Source organism: Mustelus asterias, chromosome 14 (genome assembly GCF_964213995.1).
Source record: "Mustelus asterias chromosome 14, sMusAst1.hap1.1, whole genome shotgun sequence".
In the NCBI taxonomy this organism is placed as follows: domain Eukaryota; kingdom Metazoa; phylum Chordata; class Chondrichthyes; order Carcharhiniformes; family Triakidae; genus Mustelus; species Mustelus asterias.
In genome coordinates this window covers 69,738,324-69,755,857 of record NC_135814.1, presented here as the reverse complement: position 1 = coordinate 69,755,857, position 17,534 = coordinate 69,738,324, and the positions used below count along the sequence as shown (strand labels likewise).

The 17,534-nt window shown below is 43.5% G+C and overlaps 1 protein-coding gene across 5 annotated transcripts in view; it reads right to left on the bottom strand.

Annotated features, from left to right (window-relative positions):
* Positions 1 to 17,534, bottom strand: part of mfsd6b (major facilitator superfamily domain containing 6b) — a 71,617-nt gene that overhangs the window by 18,328 nt on the left and 35,755 nt on the right. For all 5 annotated transcript variants that reach the window (XM_078228598.1, XM_078228600.1, XM_078228603.1 and 2 more), the window contains exons 2-4: positions 14,427 to 15,988; positions 1,980 to 2,077; positions 982 to 1,143 (exon numbers count right to left, since the gene is read on the bottom strand). In XM_078228598.1, coding sequence (XP_078084724.1) covers positions 982 to 1,143; positions 1,980 to 2,077; positions 14,427 to 15,952 — 1,786 coding nt within the window. In that variant the 5' untranslated portion in view covers positions 15,953 to 15,988. The remainder of the gene's footprint in view (positions 1 to 981; positions 1,144 to 1,979; positions 2,078 to 14,426; positions 15,989 to 17,534) is intronic.

Here is a 17,534-nt window from a genome sequence, read left to right as displayed (position 1 = left end):
CCTTCAGCTGTCCAGTCGGCTTCCTGACTAGGTCAATAAATTTGTGTTCAATCCCATGAGCTTCAATTTTAGAGAGAAGTCGCTTATGGAGTAGTCATTCATTCAAATAATGCAACCCCGTTCCCAAAGAATGGCCCACTCTTTAAAAATCTACCGAAGAGAGGCCACTGGCATGATGAGCCAAATGATTCGATGAAATGATAACTCCCAACCCAGTGGTCACTGAGATTGATCATAACACCCTAGACTGAGACCAAACAACTGAGCATGAACTGGGTATGGAGCCTGGGATTTCCCTTGGGTATCTGGCTCAATGTTTCACCAGTCAGTGCATTTACCCACTGATCCTGGTTATTTATTTGCTTCCTTTTATTAAAATAGATCCTTGTCTGGTGGCATAGACTATTCCTGGTTTAATAGTCTTGTGTTGCCCTTTAGCCGCTTCCAGATCAGTTGAGCAGAGCAGATCGTTACTGTAAAGTGAAAAGGTGCATTCCTTTTAAGATTGAAATGTTAATGATCTACCCAGCTAGTCCTGAAAAAGCAACAATTTCATTCTACAATATTAACAGCCAGAATCTCCAAAAGCCAAACGAACTGCATGTGGGCAACGGAAGAACATTTTTAAAGATCAGAAAAGACAATTCAGCAATTCTCAATGTTAATATACTGCGGCCAAACAGAATGTGAATGAGGAATGGCTTTTTCAAGATAACTTGAAAATCGTTAAGTGCTCTGAACCTTACAGTTATTCAACTCTCTACTTGTGAGTTTAGCTCTAAATTTTTATTATAGTAAATGACACGTGGACCTCTAAATTAGCTGAAGCACGTCAAATTCATTAGTGTTCAACACAGCTTGACAGCGAGATAATGAGGATAAAAAGCTGCTGCTGCTAGATAAATTATGAGCTGGTTCTCTCCCAATTATCAAAATGCCAAAACAGAAAATATGAAAAAAAGCCATCATGTCATTACTTACCAAAGGCATTTACCATTACTCCTCCCGCCATGGCACCGCAGCCCCGACCCAAACCCAGATGGAGTCCTTGTAGAATTCCCTGTGTCGAAGTCCTTAATGCAGGAGGCACGGCTGCACTGAGATAGGAGATGCATGCAGCCCATACAGCGGCATGAGTAACACCTACAGACAAGTCAAAATCGTTTCAACATTGGATTTATATTCTATTTGGAATATACATAATACATAATGAAATGTATTACTTAGTTGATCAATTATGCACTAACGTCATGGTTAAACGAAAATGAATAATTTTCAAGAAAGCCAAGGCAAAGGAAATCGGATTTAATTTTTCAATTAAATTCATTGGCCAGAATTTTACCACCCCCTCCCCGCCGACACAGGAATCAGAGCGGGTGAGGGGCGGAACGTGAAAAGGTCCGTTGACCTCGAGCGGGATTTTACAGTTTCAAGACGAGCGAGGCCGTAAAATCTCACACATTATATCTCTTTTTATGATGATTCAACCTGTCCCAAGATCTTTTCTCAACTTTTACATAGAGAATCATAGAATGATACAGCACACAAGGAGGTCATTCAGTCAGTTTTGTCCATGCTAGCTCTTCAGAAGAACTATCCAATTTGTCCCAGTCCTCTGCTCTTTCCTCATACCCAAGTAATTTTTGCCCCTTCAAGTACTTATCTAATTCCTGTTTGATACATTATGCTGAATCTTCTACCACCACCCTTTCAGGCAGTGAATCCCAGATCACAATGGTGCACCGTGTAAATAAAACAAAAAGATACACAGTCATCAAGAGGTGAATAAGGAAAGTGCTTTTTTCCCAGCAAATGAGACCCAATTTATTGATTTCCACTCATCTTCTAAATACCTATGACCAACTGGAGGAGCCATCCTACTTGATCAATTTTATGCTGATATTTTAAGGAAGAACATTATAATTATTACACTTTGCCATACTGTTAAGGTTTCAAAATGTTCTTGACTTTATCCTCACCTTGCAACACCTCCATGGGGAGGACGTACCATGCATTTTCCAAATAAGAGATATACAGATACCGAGCTGTATTACAGGCCAGGCCAATGTACAGTACCCTGAGAGACAAAGAGAAGCACAGTTAAGTACAAAGGGGTGGCTTCCCTGAAAATAATCCCAAATCTTGTGAAATCTACAAGACTAATCAATCTCTGAGGCATTGCTCATAGTAAGTCGAAGGGTATATTGTTTTCCAAATATCAGCCCACTAAGTTCTTCAGTTTCCCTTTATTACTCTTCTGTTTTAATTATCTTTATCTTTAATTATCACTTCCTGTTTGTCCCCTTTTTATTCTGATTTGCTCACTACTTTTCTTCAACTGCAACACTATTAGTGCCTTCAAGGTAGGCACTTCATAGGAGTGGTATCAAACAAAATCTGACAGAGTCACAAAAGGATATAATAGGATAGATGACCATTAACCTGGTTAAAGACGTAGGTTTAAACACCAGGTTAAAGAAGGAAGGAGAGGTAAATCATAGAATCAACAGTGCAGGGGGAGCCATTTGGCGCATTGAGCCTGCACTGACAACAATCCCACTCAGATCCCATCCCTGTAACCCCACATATTTACAGTCCCAATCCCACTGACACCAAGAGGCAATTTATCATGGCCAATCAACCTAACCGACACATCTTTGGTCTAAAGAGGTTGAGGAAGCGAATACCTGGGTGTAGAACCTTGGCAGCCAAAGATATGGCCACCAGCAGTGGAATAACCACAACAATTGCGGATGCTCAAAAAACAAGAATTGATGGAACATAGACACCTTGGAGAGTTGCAGGGCTATAAGAGATTACAGACATAGGGGTGGGGGAAGAGTCCCGTGATGAGAGAATCGATATTAAGGAAGAGAATTTTAAAATAAAGGCATTAACTGGAATGTAGTCAAGGTCAACAGTTACGGAGTGATGGGTGAATGAGATCTGGTGCAAGATAGGCCACAGGCAGCAGTGGGTTTGAATTACCTCAAGTTCAAGCAGTATGTTGAGATAGTGAAGTCTCAAGGTTTGAGCAGCTGAGCTGAGACAGGAATGGGATCAGGTAATGTTACAGAGGTGGAAATAGACAGTCTTTCTGATGGTTAGAATATGGTCAGAAGTTCATCTTAGGGTCAAATATGACACTATTGTTGCCAACAGTTTGATTCAGCCTCAGTTTGTCAAGGAGAGAGATGGAGATTGTGGTTAGAACCACAGGCGATAAATTTGGTCTTCTGAATATTTAGTTGAGGAAACTTCTACTAATCTAGTACCAGATGTCGGACAAGCAATCTGACAACATTAGAAAGTGGAGAAGTTGAAAAGTTGGGGGTGTGGTTGAGCTGAACATCATCAGGATGTGAAGACCAAAGCTGTGGTTTCGGTTGTTGCCAAGGGGCAGAATGTGGAACAGAAATAAGTGGCCAAGGTTAGACACATGGACCACAGAGAATGCTGCAAGAGCAGGAAGGGCAGGTGATTCTTTTAATTCATGTTTTAAAATCTCTTTAGCCAAACATACCTTGAAAGAACTATCCTGAAGAGTCATTGAACCTTCACTACAGAGTGGCTACAAAACAATGATGTTTTACCTTTCCACTGGGCCAGTGAACATGGGGCTATATTGAAGTTATGAAGTATGCAGGAGGATTTACATAAGAATCCACAATATAGAGGCCTCAAGATATGTGTCAAATGCTTTTTACAAGGAGGCTTGAAAGTTGCTGGAGCCATGTTCATGGACAGTTGTATGATATTTTTGAAAGTTTTTTTAAACTAATTTTTCTTGGACTTAGAATCTGTCACAGTGCTTGAATCCTGGAGGTTGGTTCGAGCTTTTGAATGTAATTGGGGAAATTTGAAATTGGAACAATGTTTTACACAATATGATTAGTGAATAATGAAAATGGAAAATAACAAATTACAGAAAGGATAAAACACTTCACTGATGACAACTGTCAGACAGACACAACAGTTCAACCAGTTACAAGACGTAAGTGAAAGTATTCAAAATGGAGGCAATTTTGAAAAATACTAGAATTTTTCCGAGTATCATTGCACTCAGTTTGTCTTCTGATGTAGAATAACTTGGATATTTTATACCAGAGGTCAACAAATCATAATCTTGGATCACACCTAGGACTGATGTAATTTGGACCAATGTAAATATATTTTATATAAAGTTATGTTTAACCGCTGATTTTCTAAAAAATATTTTACAGCTAGTTTTCATGTTTTAATGAAAAGCTTTTAATTAAGGCAACTATACAGCATATATATGGCATATCCTGAAAATTACGCTGTTCCATTGTTACTTGGCTGTGCATTCACTTCCATTTCATGTTACAGCAAAGCAAACTTAGGGCAAAAACATAACAAACTTACTATGTCAGGTTAACCATCACTGAGTCTGTTTGAGGAAATAGAAACGCTGCAAAAGTCAAGCATAGCTTTACTAAACAACCCGACTTGAACCTTTTCCATTCTGGGCAACAGTTTAAAGAGTTGTAAAGAAAGTGCGAAACATTTTGTTTGAACTCATGTCGAAGCTACAATGATTCAATCAAAAGCAATGCAAAGTTTCCATCAGCAGAAATGGAGTGAACATTTTTAAAAGTGCAACTGACATCTTATTCATCAGGTCTCTTGAAATAGCAAGAAGTTAAGGGATCGATAGAAATCGAGGAATGCAATTAGATCTGAATATTCTAAAAATTCCTGCATGCTTAGGAATTATATTATCTGTAGTGTAGCCACAGCCAGTACATTCCATGCATTGCTTAACCTAAATACCATCAGCTCTTTCTGGGATTAGGGAACTACAGATGACCATAGTTTAGAAAGACCACAATTTCTTGATTTGATTGGTTTAAGCTGGTGCTAACCGTATGCAATAAAGCAGTTAGTAATATATAAAAAGATTGTAATGTGAGGTTAGAAGATGAAACGGGGGGGAAGAGACACAGGAAGTCTAGCTCAATGGCTCTAAGACGTTGTCTACAGCAATGCAAATTGCTGTGGGTTATGGGGTGTTGTCTGTGATCATGTTTCTTTAGCCCTTGCTAAATCTGCCAAATGTTTCATTCTTGCTGAGTCTACAACTCACATTTCTGGTACCTCGACAAATACAAGCCTATGTCTATCCCTACATTAACAATGCTAATGCCAACAGAGGGAGTAAGTGTGTCTTTGGGACATATATTTCCTTGATGCCTTCCTTCAAGAGCTGGTGGCGGTAAATCTAAGCAGCAGCCACTAGCAGATAGATTTCATTCACTAAATTGAGTATGAAGATAGGTGGGCTGACCTCTTTCCTGGCTTGTTCGGATATTAAAGGCATAACAGATAATCAATGCAAGGAAAAATTGCACTGGGGCAGGTGCTCTACACAGACAGGTTGGGTGTAGAAGTGGTGTAAATACTGGCCTTTCGATTCATTTCAAGCCCAGACTCAACTGGTTGGCCAGCCAGTCCTTGGCCAGTTCCAAGTGGCTCAACTCCTAAGTTGGGCCCAAAGCGCAATACTGTCCCTAAACTTGGCACTAATTGGCAATGTCAATCACAGCGAATACATGCTAACTGGTGTGGGGAGAAGTCACCATGTTGGTTCAGTAGAGATGAATTTCTGATTTTGTTGCATTGTGGAGGAAGCTTTATTCTGTATCTAGCTGTGCTATACCACAGTTGGAAATGCTTGATGCTGACAGTGGCTGAAATAGGAAGCACTAACTTTCCTTGCTTTGATGAGTATGAACAATGGGGTAGAATGGGACAATGGCACAAAATAGACAGTATTGGATCAGCTGCCCATTATCTGCAGCACTTTAATTCCACTGACTGTGATGGGACTGAACATCAGGTGCTATTTATACCCATTGTAATGGTATTTAGCCAGACACAATGGGGGAGTTTTAACTGAGAAAAATGGGTGGCTTTGAGTTACGCACGAGGGTTAAAGTCTGAGGAATCTGTTTCCCAACGCGAATCCACCTCCAACACATCCATGTTTCCAACTGTAACTGAGGGTGGTAGCTGGATGGGGGAACCAATCCTCTCCATGGAGGCAAAATAGAATTTTAGATTTGGTGATGCTGCTGCCAATTAATTAATAATGATGCTGTCACTTAAGTTTTTGACTGTAACTGCTGTTGACTGGGTTTTTCAAAGAGCTAGCAGCTTCCTAAAGGTGAGGCTTTGGTGGATACAGGAAGTAAGTAACTTTACATCTATCTCTTGGATCCAGATGCCTGAGGCATCTCTGTGATCACAACACTGCAACAAACTCTCCAGCACCCTTCCATAGCCACAGGTCTCCAACGCTTGCACACAGCAGCTAATCTCCCCCAATTTTCCACTCCCGCCAGTGGTGGGAATCCTATTGCGATGCGAAAAGCCAGTTCCCTGCCACCAAAAATTTACTTTGGAGTTTTGTTCTCCCAACTTTGAAGATGGGAGGAGGTGGTTAAAAGCGGGTCAGGTTTTCCACTGATTTATGTCAAGAACCACGTTTGCATTCTTCCGCATCTCATGCATGTTCATTAATTCACCGGAGTTACATTCTCCCTCCTAATAAAGTGCCACGCCAGTAGATACTTAGTGGTACGTTTCTCGACTGTGTATAAGTAGCAAGCTTCACCATCAAGGACAAGGAGGTATAAACAGATTAAGAGAATGGGCAAAACTTGGCAGATGGAATATAATGTTGGAAAATGTGAGTTATGTACTTTGGTAGGCAGAATAAGGAGCTAAATGTTATTTAAATGGAGAAAGACTACAGAAAGCTGCAGCACAGAGGATTTTGGGGGCCCTCATGTCTAAATCACAAAAAACTAACAGGCAATTTCAACAGGAAGGAACTTGGAATGTTATTTAAAAGGGAATGGAGTATAAAAATAGGCAAGGTTTGTTAAACCTATACAACGCACCTGTCAGACTACACCTAGAGTACTGTGAACAGTTTTGGTCCTCTTATCTAAGGAAAGATGTACTGGCATTAGAGGCAGTCCAGATTGATCCTGGGTATGGAAGGATTTTCTTATGAGGAGAGGGTTAGTAGGTTGCTTCTGTACTCATTGGAATTTAGAATGAGGGGCGATCTTACTGAGACATATAGGATTCTCAGGGGGTTTGACAAGGTAGATGCTGAGAGGTTGTTTCCACTTGTGGGAGAGTCTAGGACCAGAAGCTCAATCTCAAGAGTAAGGTGTTGTCCATTTAAGACAGAGATAAGGAGGAATTTTCTCAGGGTAGTGAATCTGTGGAATTCTTTACCACAGAGGGCAGTAGAGGATGGGTCATTCAATATGTTCAAGGGTGAGATAGACAGATTTTTAATCAGTAAGGGAATCAAGGGTTATGGGGATAAGGCGGGAAAACGGAGTTGAGGATTATCACAGATCAGTCATGATCTCATTGAATGGTGGAGCTGATTTGATGGGCTGAATGGCCTACTTGTAATCTTATATCTTATGGTCTTATGGACTTCAAGGTATGTAGATTCTGATTTCACCTCCCTTTAAGAACATAAGAACATAAGAAATAGGAGCAGGAGTAGGCCATCTAGCCCCTCGAGCCTGCCCCGCCATTCAACAAGATCATGGCTGATCTGAAGCGAATCAGTTCCACTTACCCGCCTGCTCCCCATATCCCTAAATTCCCTTATCGATCAGAAATCTATCTACCCGTGATTTAAACATATTCAACGAGGAAGCCCCCACCACTTCAATGGGCAGAGAATTCCAGAGATTCACTACCCTCTGAGAGAAGAAGTTCCCCCTCAACTCTGTTCTGAACCGGCCCCCACTTATTTTGAGGCTGTGCCCTCTAGTTCTGGTTTCCCTTCTAAGTGGAAAGAATCTCTCTACCTCTACCCTATCCAGCCCCTTCATTATCTTATATGTCTCTATAAGATCACCCCTCAGCCTTCTAAACTCCAACGAGTACAGACTCAATCTGTTCAATCTCTCCTCATAAGCTACACCCCTCATCTCCGGTATCAACCTGGTGAACCTTCTCTGCACTTCCTCCAAGGCCAATATATCCTTTCGCAAATAAGGGGACCAAAACTGCACACAGTACTCCAGTTGCGGCCTCACCAGTGCCTTGTACAGTTGCAGCAAGCCTCCCTGCTTTTATAATCTATCCCCCTCGCGATAAAGGCCAACATTCCATTCGCCTTCTTGATCACCTGCTGCACCTGCAGACTGAATTTTTGCGATTCGTGCACAAGGACCCCCAGGTCCCTCTGCACAGTAGCTTGATGTAATTTTTCTCCATTTAAATAATATTCCAATTTACTATTATTTCTTCCAAAGTGGATAACCTCACATTTGCCAACATTATATTCCATCTGCCTAATCGCCCACTCGCTCAGCCTATCCAAATCTCTCTGCAGACTTTCCGCGTCCTCCACGCAATTCGCTTTCCCACTCATCTTCGTGTCATCAGCAAACTTTTGATACCCTACACTCAGTCCCCTCCTCCAGATCATCTATGTAAATGGTAAACAATTGAGGCCCCAGCACCGATCCCTGCGGCACGCCACTGGTCACCAACTGCCAACCAGAAAAGCACCCATTTATTCCAACTCTCTGCCTCCTGTTAGATAGCCAATCCCCAATCCACGCCAACACCTTACCCCCAACTCCGTGTACCCCAATCTTCTGCAGCAACCTTTTGTGAGGCACCTTATCAAATGCCTTCTGGAAATCTAAAAACACCACATCCACCGGTTCCCCTCTGTCAACCGCACTAGTCACATTTTCATAAAAATCCGGTAAGTTCGTCAAACACGACTTTCCCTTCATGAATCCATGCTGCGTCTGCTTGATTGAACCATTCTTATCCAGGTGCTCTGCTATTTCCTCTTTAATGATGGACTTTAAGAGCATTGCTGAGAGATGTGGGTGCTTGTATCAGATGCTGACCTGGGGCTGAGGCCACAGTGTCAGAGGCTTATTCAACAGACTGTCCTGGGGCTGCATGGGCCATGTTAGAGGGTTCTGCCTGGCATGCATGCCTTGGGCAAGAGGAAGCCTCTCAGGGCAGGACTGGTCATGCACAGTAAGGTATGCAGGGTATGATCTGTCACCAAAGGAATTTGGAGGTTAGAGACATGGTACTGACATGGAAACAGATGGCACAGTCACAGTCAGAGAAGGCATCTGCATCCTGTAGGTCAGGAGCTGAAAACCCGGGGGGGGGGGGGGGGGGGGGATATTGGATGGTTTCATAGGGGGATCCCAGAGCCATGTGGCCTCAAGGGAGGGAGGGATCAGGTCGACAAATGGCAAGGAGAGATCAACAGTAAAGAGTTCGGGGGAGGACAGGAATAGCCACATGGATAATGATAGGCTCATGGATAACAGGGGAGGCTGGACAGTAATAGGAGAAAGGAGAATTCGGAGATAGACATGGTGGAGGAGGGTTGGAGGGACTTAGCGGGTGATGGGGGGAGCCGTTGGAAGCTGCTCTCCCACACAAATGTTAGCAGCACCATTTTTGACATTAGAATCATAGAAACCCTACAGTACAGAAAGAGGCCATTCGGCCCATCGAGTCTGCACCAACCACAATCCCACCCAGGCCCCCATATCCCTACATATTTTACCCGCTAATTCCTCTAATCTACGCATCCCAGGACACTAACGGGCAATTTTAGCATGGCCAATCAACCTAACCCGCACATCTTTGGACTGTGGGAGGAAACCGGAGCACCCGGAGGAAACCCACGTAGACATGAGGAGAATGTACAAACTCCACACAGACAGTGACCCAAGCCGGGAATCGAACCCAGGTCCCTGGCGCTGTGAGGCAGCAGTGCTAACCACTGTGCTACCGTGCCGCTGTAATTGTCATTGTAATGACATAGTTTGAAAATCAGGCTAGAAAAATATCAGCCCAACAATTCTTGGCTGATTGAAGGGACACACTATAACTATCCTACTCAAACCATGGAGAGTACAGTTCAGCTGAGTGCTGGACTCTAGAGTCTCATTGCCAATGATTGAGCTCCTTTTCTAATGGTGCGTATTCAGACAACAATCCATTAACTTTCAGTGCTGCGGTGCACAGTTTCAATTGGCATCTGATCCTCCCAGAAGCATGTCAGAATGGATGCAGGCTCCTAAAGTCGATGGCCACACCTGTTGCAGAAGCTGCATGGGTTCTACAGGCCTCCATCTTCCCAGTACATTGGTCATGGTATTCGAGGCACTATACTTGCAGTCAGGACATAATTGCAAGGACTGAGTACCCGTAGTTGGTGTAAAGGTCACTGGAGGACAACTGGGCTGACTGTAGCTCCGAGGACTTGGGTTTTTTGACCCAAATGAGGACCCTCATTGTGAATGCACATTCATGTCTGAGGGGAAAGATCAGCACTTGTCATCATCCAGGATATCATCCTGCAAGGTGTGGCCTGAGTTTGCAATGTGCAGACTGAGGGAATGTCAAGGGCTGGAGAATGTATTCCTGCTTTGTATCGGGAGGAAGACAAAGCAATGGGAACTGTCATTGATTGCTCAATTGTATCAGTTCACAGAAACAAGAAAGAGTTGAGAATGCGGGCTGCAGGCAATGCTGCCTTCTTGATGGCTTTAATGTGAATGAGAAGGGCCTGTCGCTGTTTGGCACAGCTCAGGGAAGACTGTCACCCTGAGGGACACAAGCCAGTGCAGTCCCAGGAGGATTTGGATGCTGCTGAGAAGGGACTAAATTGATGAAGATGTTTGGCACAAACAAAAATCTATAGAAGATGCAGCTCATGTATGGAGATGAGCGAAAGGCAGCGGTGTAGACGCCTTTGCAAGTCTGGGGATGTAGTAGCTCATATTTGCCACATTCCTCATGAGGAACTCATACTGCATGGACATAAAGGGCATCCAATGCCAGTTTCTCTTAGGGTTATAGCTGCACTCAACCTTTTTCCCAGTGGATCCTGCCAGGGCTCCACTGGGGACCTCTGTGGAATCTCACAATTGGTGACACATAAATGCATAAGGGGGGTGATGGAAGCCATAAAACTTAAAGTGCATGACATTGGCCATCTCATAAAGGTCAATTATTGATATGAACTCTAAGTCAATGAGTGCACAGAAATGTAATGAATTTCATATCCATTGTCATTCTGTGACTTTGCAGAGGGATTCCTGTATCAATCAATATACGGCAGCCATTCAGGAGCAAAGCAAGATCCTTCCAGGTATTTGGACAGCTTCATTGGGATGAGCATACACCTCTGACATTGCACACTCATTTCTCTCTAGCAGACATTTCAGATGTCACTGGATGGAACCAACTTCATCGCTCAATGTCATGCGGGAGAGAGGGAATTAATAGAGGAGTAATGTTAAAAGCGAAGACAAAATAATGCTACAGGGTGGCATGAAAGGCAATAGTTCTCAACATTGAATATTAATTTGACCATCACATCACTTAATCCCCCACTATCAACATCCTGGGGGTTATCATTGATCAAAAAGAACTGGACTAGCCACATAAATACTGTGGCTACAAGAGCAGGTCAGAGGCTAGAAATCCTACAGTGGGTAACTCACCTCCTGACTCCCCAAAGCCTGTCCACGATCTACAAAGCACAAGTTAGTACTGTGATGGAATACTTTCCACTTGCCTCGATGACTGCAGCTCCAACAAGAAGATTGACAACATCCTGGACAAAGCAGTCCACTTGATTCGCATGTGGGTGTACCCCCATCTACAACAATTCATTCCTTCTATCACAGGTGCACAGTGACAGCACTGTGTACCACTGCAGAAACTCACCAAGGATCGTTCGACAACACCTTCCAAACCCATGACCACTATCACCTAGGAGGCCAAGGGAGCAGATATATGAGAACACCATCACCAGGAAATTCCCTTCCAAGGCATTCACCATCCTGACTTGGAAATATATCATCATTCCTTCACTGGGTCAAAATCCTGGAAGTCCCTAATAGCATTGTGAGTGTACCTACACCCAGGGACTGCAGTGGTTTATGAAGGCAGCTCACCAACCCCTTCTCAAGGACAACTAGGGATGGGCAATGAATGCTGGCCGAGCCAGCGAAGCCCACACCCTTTGAATTAATGAAAAAGCCTCTTAGTCATAAAATAAAGGCCATTGCAAACCACACTAGGTTGAAAACACGTGGGCTGTGATAAATACTTATAAAATCCACAAACTGCAGACTTCGGTGTGACAGCATTAACGTAATGACTAATCCTGATGAACAATTTTCATGAGGTTATATAACACGTGCCTCAAATGGTTACATATCTATTTTCCAGGCATAATTTTCATTCAGAAAGTGCCTTTATTCATGTCACTGATGAGGAACTAAAGGTGAGTCACTGTCTGGCGATTGAGTGAGACTTCACGGGAGCTACATAAGCGGGCAGGAGACAGTGTGCATTTTGTACCCTTGAATGAATGCGGGACCTTGAATATCTGAAACTTGGAGAGGGATAAAAGCAAAATATATTTACAATAGTGCAGATTATGTACAGTGAATGAAACCCATGCCACCATTGTGCATTCAAAACTTATTAAGTTTCATTACTCTAGGTGCAGCCCTAACATTTGCAGCAGTGGTGGAGGCAGCCTGCTGACTGATAAGCCTATGTTGTCTGACTCTGGCAGGCCCCTGAAAGGCCCCAGTCTGTGAAGGGTCTCCTGCTCCAAGGCAGTTGCATCGTCCTTGGCCTGGACAGCTGGAGTTGACAGAGTCACAGGCAGATGGGACTTGGAGTGTCAGGACTCCAAGAAACTCCTGGCTGGATACCCCTGGGGCGTTGGGCTGGTGCTCCTCCCCCTTTTGGATGCCCGAGGTACTACTGTCCTGGATCCTGCAGGGAGGTGAAGGTGCCTTGCCCCCTTCTCACCTAGCAGCTGCTGGAATACACCCATGGCGAGAGCGATAGTGTGTAGTTCCGAGCGCAAAACCGGCAGAAACTGTGTGTTCTGGTGGACCTCGGTCTTCAAGCCCCATGCCCCAGCCTTCCCATGGAGACTTCGAAAAGCTTATATGCTTCTCTTTTAGTTTCTTCAGTTTTTAAATGACTTTAGTCAAATCTGAACTGGGTCGACACGATTAGCGCGATTGACATCAAAACTCCGACTTGCACCCCAGTCCCCACATTCAGCGCACAGACAGGGAATTTTTATTTTACTCGCAGGAGTCGGGGGCTTCCGGTCACAGGTTGGGGGCCAGATGGTGGTTGAGGGAGTCAGGTGTATTCAGGGGTTCAAACGTGGCGGTGAGGGAAGAGTAGACAAACAACAGTGGGGAGCTGGGGGCTTTATGAGGTAACACGTTTGACCTGGGGCAAGACTCCTGCTCCACCTGGACCCTAAACAGCACAATAAAGGCCTTTATCTAATGGATTTCTTAGAAACCCTACAGTGCAGAAAGAGGCCATTGGGCCCATCGAGTCTGCACCAACCACAATCCCATCCAGGCCCTACCCCCATATCCCTACATATTTACCCGCTTAACCCTCTAACCTACGCATCAGGACACTAAGGGGCAATTTAGCATGACCAATCGACCTAATCCGCACATCTTTGGACTGTGGGAGGAAACCGGAGCACCCGGAGGAAACCCACGCAGACACGAGGAGAATGTGCAAACTCCACATTGACAGTGACCCAAGCCGGGAATCGAACCCAGGTCCCTGGAGCTGTGAAGCAGCAGTGCTAACCACTGTGCTACCGTGCCTCTTCTTGCCTCTTTTTACCTGTTGGAATTTCCAAGGCCAGGAAAACCCAGCTGACAGTGGTCAAAATGAGAATCACTCTTAAAATGAAAGCACACGTCCTTATACAGTTACTTAAATGAACAACCATCTCTTGACGGAAATGTTCACCCAGCCCTCATCCTAACTTCATCCAACCTGGAAGTGGGTGGTTTCAATTCTTAGTTTTTTAATCCTCCTATCCAAAACAAACCCACCCATTTTTAACATTACCCCCTATAATATTTTAAAGAGTAATATTCAAGGATCTAGGGAGTGAACTGAGAAATGCACTTGGAGCAGCCAACTCCAGTTGAACAACAAATGTTGAGCCAAATGGCCTCCTCTGTGCTGTGAATTCTGTTTGACATTTTCTTCAGACAAGAGGGTGAACTGATTGTTAAAAAAGATCCTGTGTTTTCAGCCATAGATAAACAAACTCTATCTCCATTAATATTCTGCTTATGAGTTTCAGTAGTTTTTTTTGAGAAACCAAGCTTCTTTCACGTTTCAGTAGAGCCTTCAGCTAAATACATTTATCAATAATCTGGAATTTACTTTTCCTGACATAACTTTCTCTCAGTGCAAAACTATTGCCTTCAAATAGATGGAAACTTGTAGCCTCGCTTATGAATCTTGTTTGAGTGTGTATGTGTATCAGACAAGGGGAAGTCAGTACAACAGCTTACCTGATGTGACCCACCACTTCAATCAACTTATGACTAAAGAAGTAAGCGGTCAGTTCCGATATATGACTTAGGACCGAGCAGATTCCAAAGAGTGTGGTTGTCCCGTTCAAGTCTTCCAAATGCCAGTAGAGGAATGTAAACACGAAGCCATAGCCAAAGCCCATGAACCAGGCCACAAATAGCACAGAACCATATTGCACACTGCAAATTATTCGAAGTAGCTGTCTAAATTCAAATGTTCTCGTTCCCGTGCTCTTGGACACTTCAGTGCTGTTTTTGACTCCAGAATCTTCCGTTGAAAGATTCTGAGTCACTTGTTGAATTTCAATAAACTCTTCTCTTTTAGTTTCTTCAGTTTTTAAATGACTGTAGTCAAATCTGAACTGGGTCGACACGATTAGCGCGATTGACATCAAAACTCCGAAAGCAATAAAGGTTAACCTATAATTCTTGTAATCAGGCTTCTGACAGCCCTGACCCTCAATAGAAACTTCAATGTGGGTGTGGTCAATGGAGATGCCAACAGCCAGCATGGTAATGCCCCATCCTAAGGAGCCCCACATTCGTTGCAATCCATAGCGGTCTCTGTGCTTGCCGAGGTATTGCAGGGTAACAGTGTCTACGATTGTGACTGCCGGTGCACTGAAGAACTCTCCAACTATAACAAGCAACAAAATCAGCAGGAAAATATTTTCAACCTCTGCCAAGTCAGAAATGATGTATTTGTCCGTCGGCACGGTTGAGGCCAATGTGCTGCTAGCAGTGGTGGAATGTAATGTCCTGTTTGGATTTATGGTTGCTGTTGAATTGTCAGCAGTTGGAACAGCTCTCTCCTGTAAAGTATGGATTCGTTCTGCAGTGACTAAGGGAAAAGTAAAGCCGAGATCTCCCACATATCCAAAAGACTGGTTTTTGAAAACGTCCCTCTGTATCCGGCTCTTATTGGATTTGTTTGGGACAGAGTGATTCGTCGGTACAGTAGTGGATAATGCTGAAAGAGTAGAGATATTTGAAGCCAGTGTGGTAGGAGTTGGGTTCTTTGACACACACCTCATGGTAGCAGGTTTCACAAAACCTATTCCCAGGTTGAAGACAATCCAACACAAAACGGAAAAGAGAAGGACGATCTTCCCTTTTCTAAATCTATCTGCTATGACTCCCCAGAACGGTGCACTGCAGAATTCTATAAAATATCTTATCCCCACCAGAAGTCCACCTTGGCTGGCCAACATGCCAAGCTGTTTGTAATACACAGGTAGCAACGGGCAGAGTGATCCATACCCAGAGTAAAAGAAGAAGTAAAACACTTTGGAAATAAGAAGATCATTACTTATTTTTATACAGCGTCTCTCTAACCAGTCCTGTTCCTCTGTTCCTGTTGCTTCTGGTTCTGAATTGGGAGGATTCGGAGGCAGTTCATTCCCTGCTTCTGTTGACAAAGTGTTGAAAGGTTCGGCAAGAATATATTTTCTCTTCTGATCCTCTTCATCATCAGAAAGAATAGCAACTTTGTCATCACTGGCCATAGTTAATTGATGTGGCGTTCAGATTGCTACACTGGCCTGCAAAGGAGAAGGAAACATAAAATATTCTTCATGTGAATATAAAAATAAACTCTTAAATTCCAATTAGTCTGTATTGGATTTCAGGAAAAACTGCCTTCAAGTTTGAAACCTAACATGGGGCCTGTCTGGCAGGCAAAAGCTTCTCATTGACCTAGGAGCCATAGGAGGAAACTCAATTCAGGCTATAAATTCCTCAATTAGAGTTGAATCATAGAATAGAATCATAGAATCCTACAGTGAAGGAGGCCATTTGGCCCATCGAGTCTACACTGACAACAATCCCACCCAGACCCTATCTCTAAAATCCCATGCATTTACCCTAGTTAGCCCCTCTAACACTAAGGGTCAATTTAGCATGGTCAATAAACCTAACCCACACATCTTTGGAGTGTGGGAAAAAACCGGAGCACCCAGAGGAAACCCACGCAGACACAGGAAGTGCAAACTCCACACAGACAGTCAGCTGAGGCCAGAATTGAACCCAGGTCCTGGCGCTGTGAGGCAGCAGTGCTAACCACTGTGCTGCCCTTGAAATTCATCCTTTCACCATAACATTAAATTCAGATGTAGTCACATAACCTTTCCTATCAGTTTTAGAATGCAAAGACTGTCCTTGTAACCAATGTCTTCTCTACTTTTGTTGCTGTTATGGTGCATCGCCCGTTCAATGAAGTGGATAGAAGCTTTAATTTTTTTGCTGGGAGTCTGTGCACATTTAGTAAATTAAAGGGATTGACTGGTGCTCAGCCTGATGCACAGTGAGGTCTGGGTTGCAGCACAGTCCTAGAGCTTAGAGGGAATGTTGCTCGTAACCATTCATCAGAAGCAGGAAAATCAAATAATTCACCTCCAGTTATATGAAATGCCTCTTTTCGTAATAAACAGGAGGTTATTTGTTTTCTCAATAATTAATGATGCGCTAATTAAGTTGCAGAAATACAACTTTGCAACGCGTTTCGGAAGAAAATGATTTTGCACTTTTGTGCAATTAATTACAGAGAAAACCAGGTACTCTCTTTCATTATCATTCAAGGAACAATTTCAACCCGAGTTGGGGAATTGAAAAGTACTGGATGAATTTCTGTCTAAGGTTTAGCTGGCAAAAGTAGTGAATGGTTGAGCCATACAGACCAGGAAGGTCCTAAACTAGATCCCAGTCTGTCTTGAGTAAACTAATCTTACCAGTGATCTAATTCCTCTTGCAGATGTGTGTGTGTGTCCGTGTGTACAGAATGAGAGGACAGGATCAAGGTTGGCTGTGGTCAAACATAGAACAGTACAGCACAGAACAGGCCCTTCGGCCCACGATGTTGTGCCGAGCTTTATCTGAAACCAAGATCAAGCTATCCCACTCCCGAACAGTCTGCTAAACTTCACCATTTGATCACAGATGAAGAATGACCATTGCAGTAAGAATCAAAGAGCATACAGTGTCCATGTAATTTAACGAAAGGACGAGGCAAGGAGGGAACATGGTGGAGGAAGATTTTTTAAATAAGATAACTCTTAAACGAGGCACCATAATCTGCTGTTTCAGGGCAGC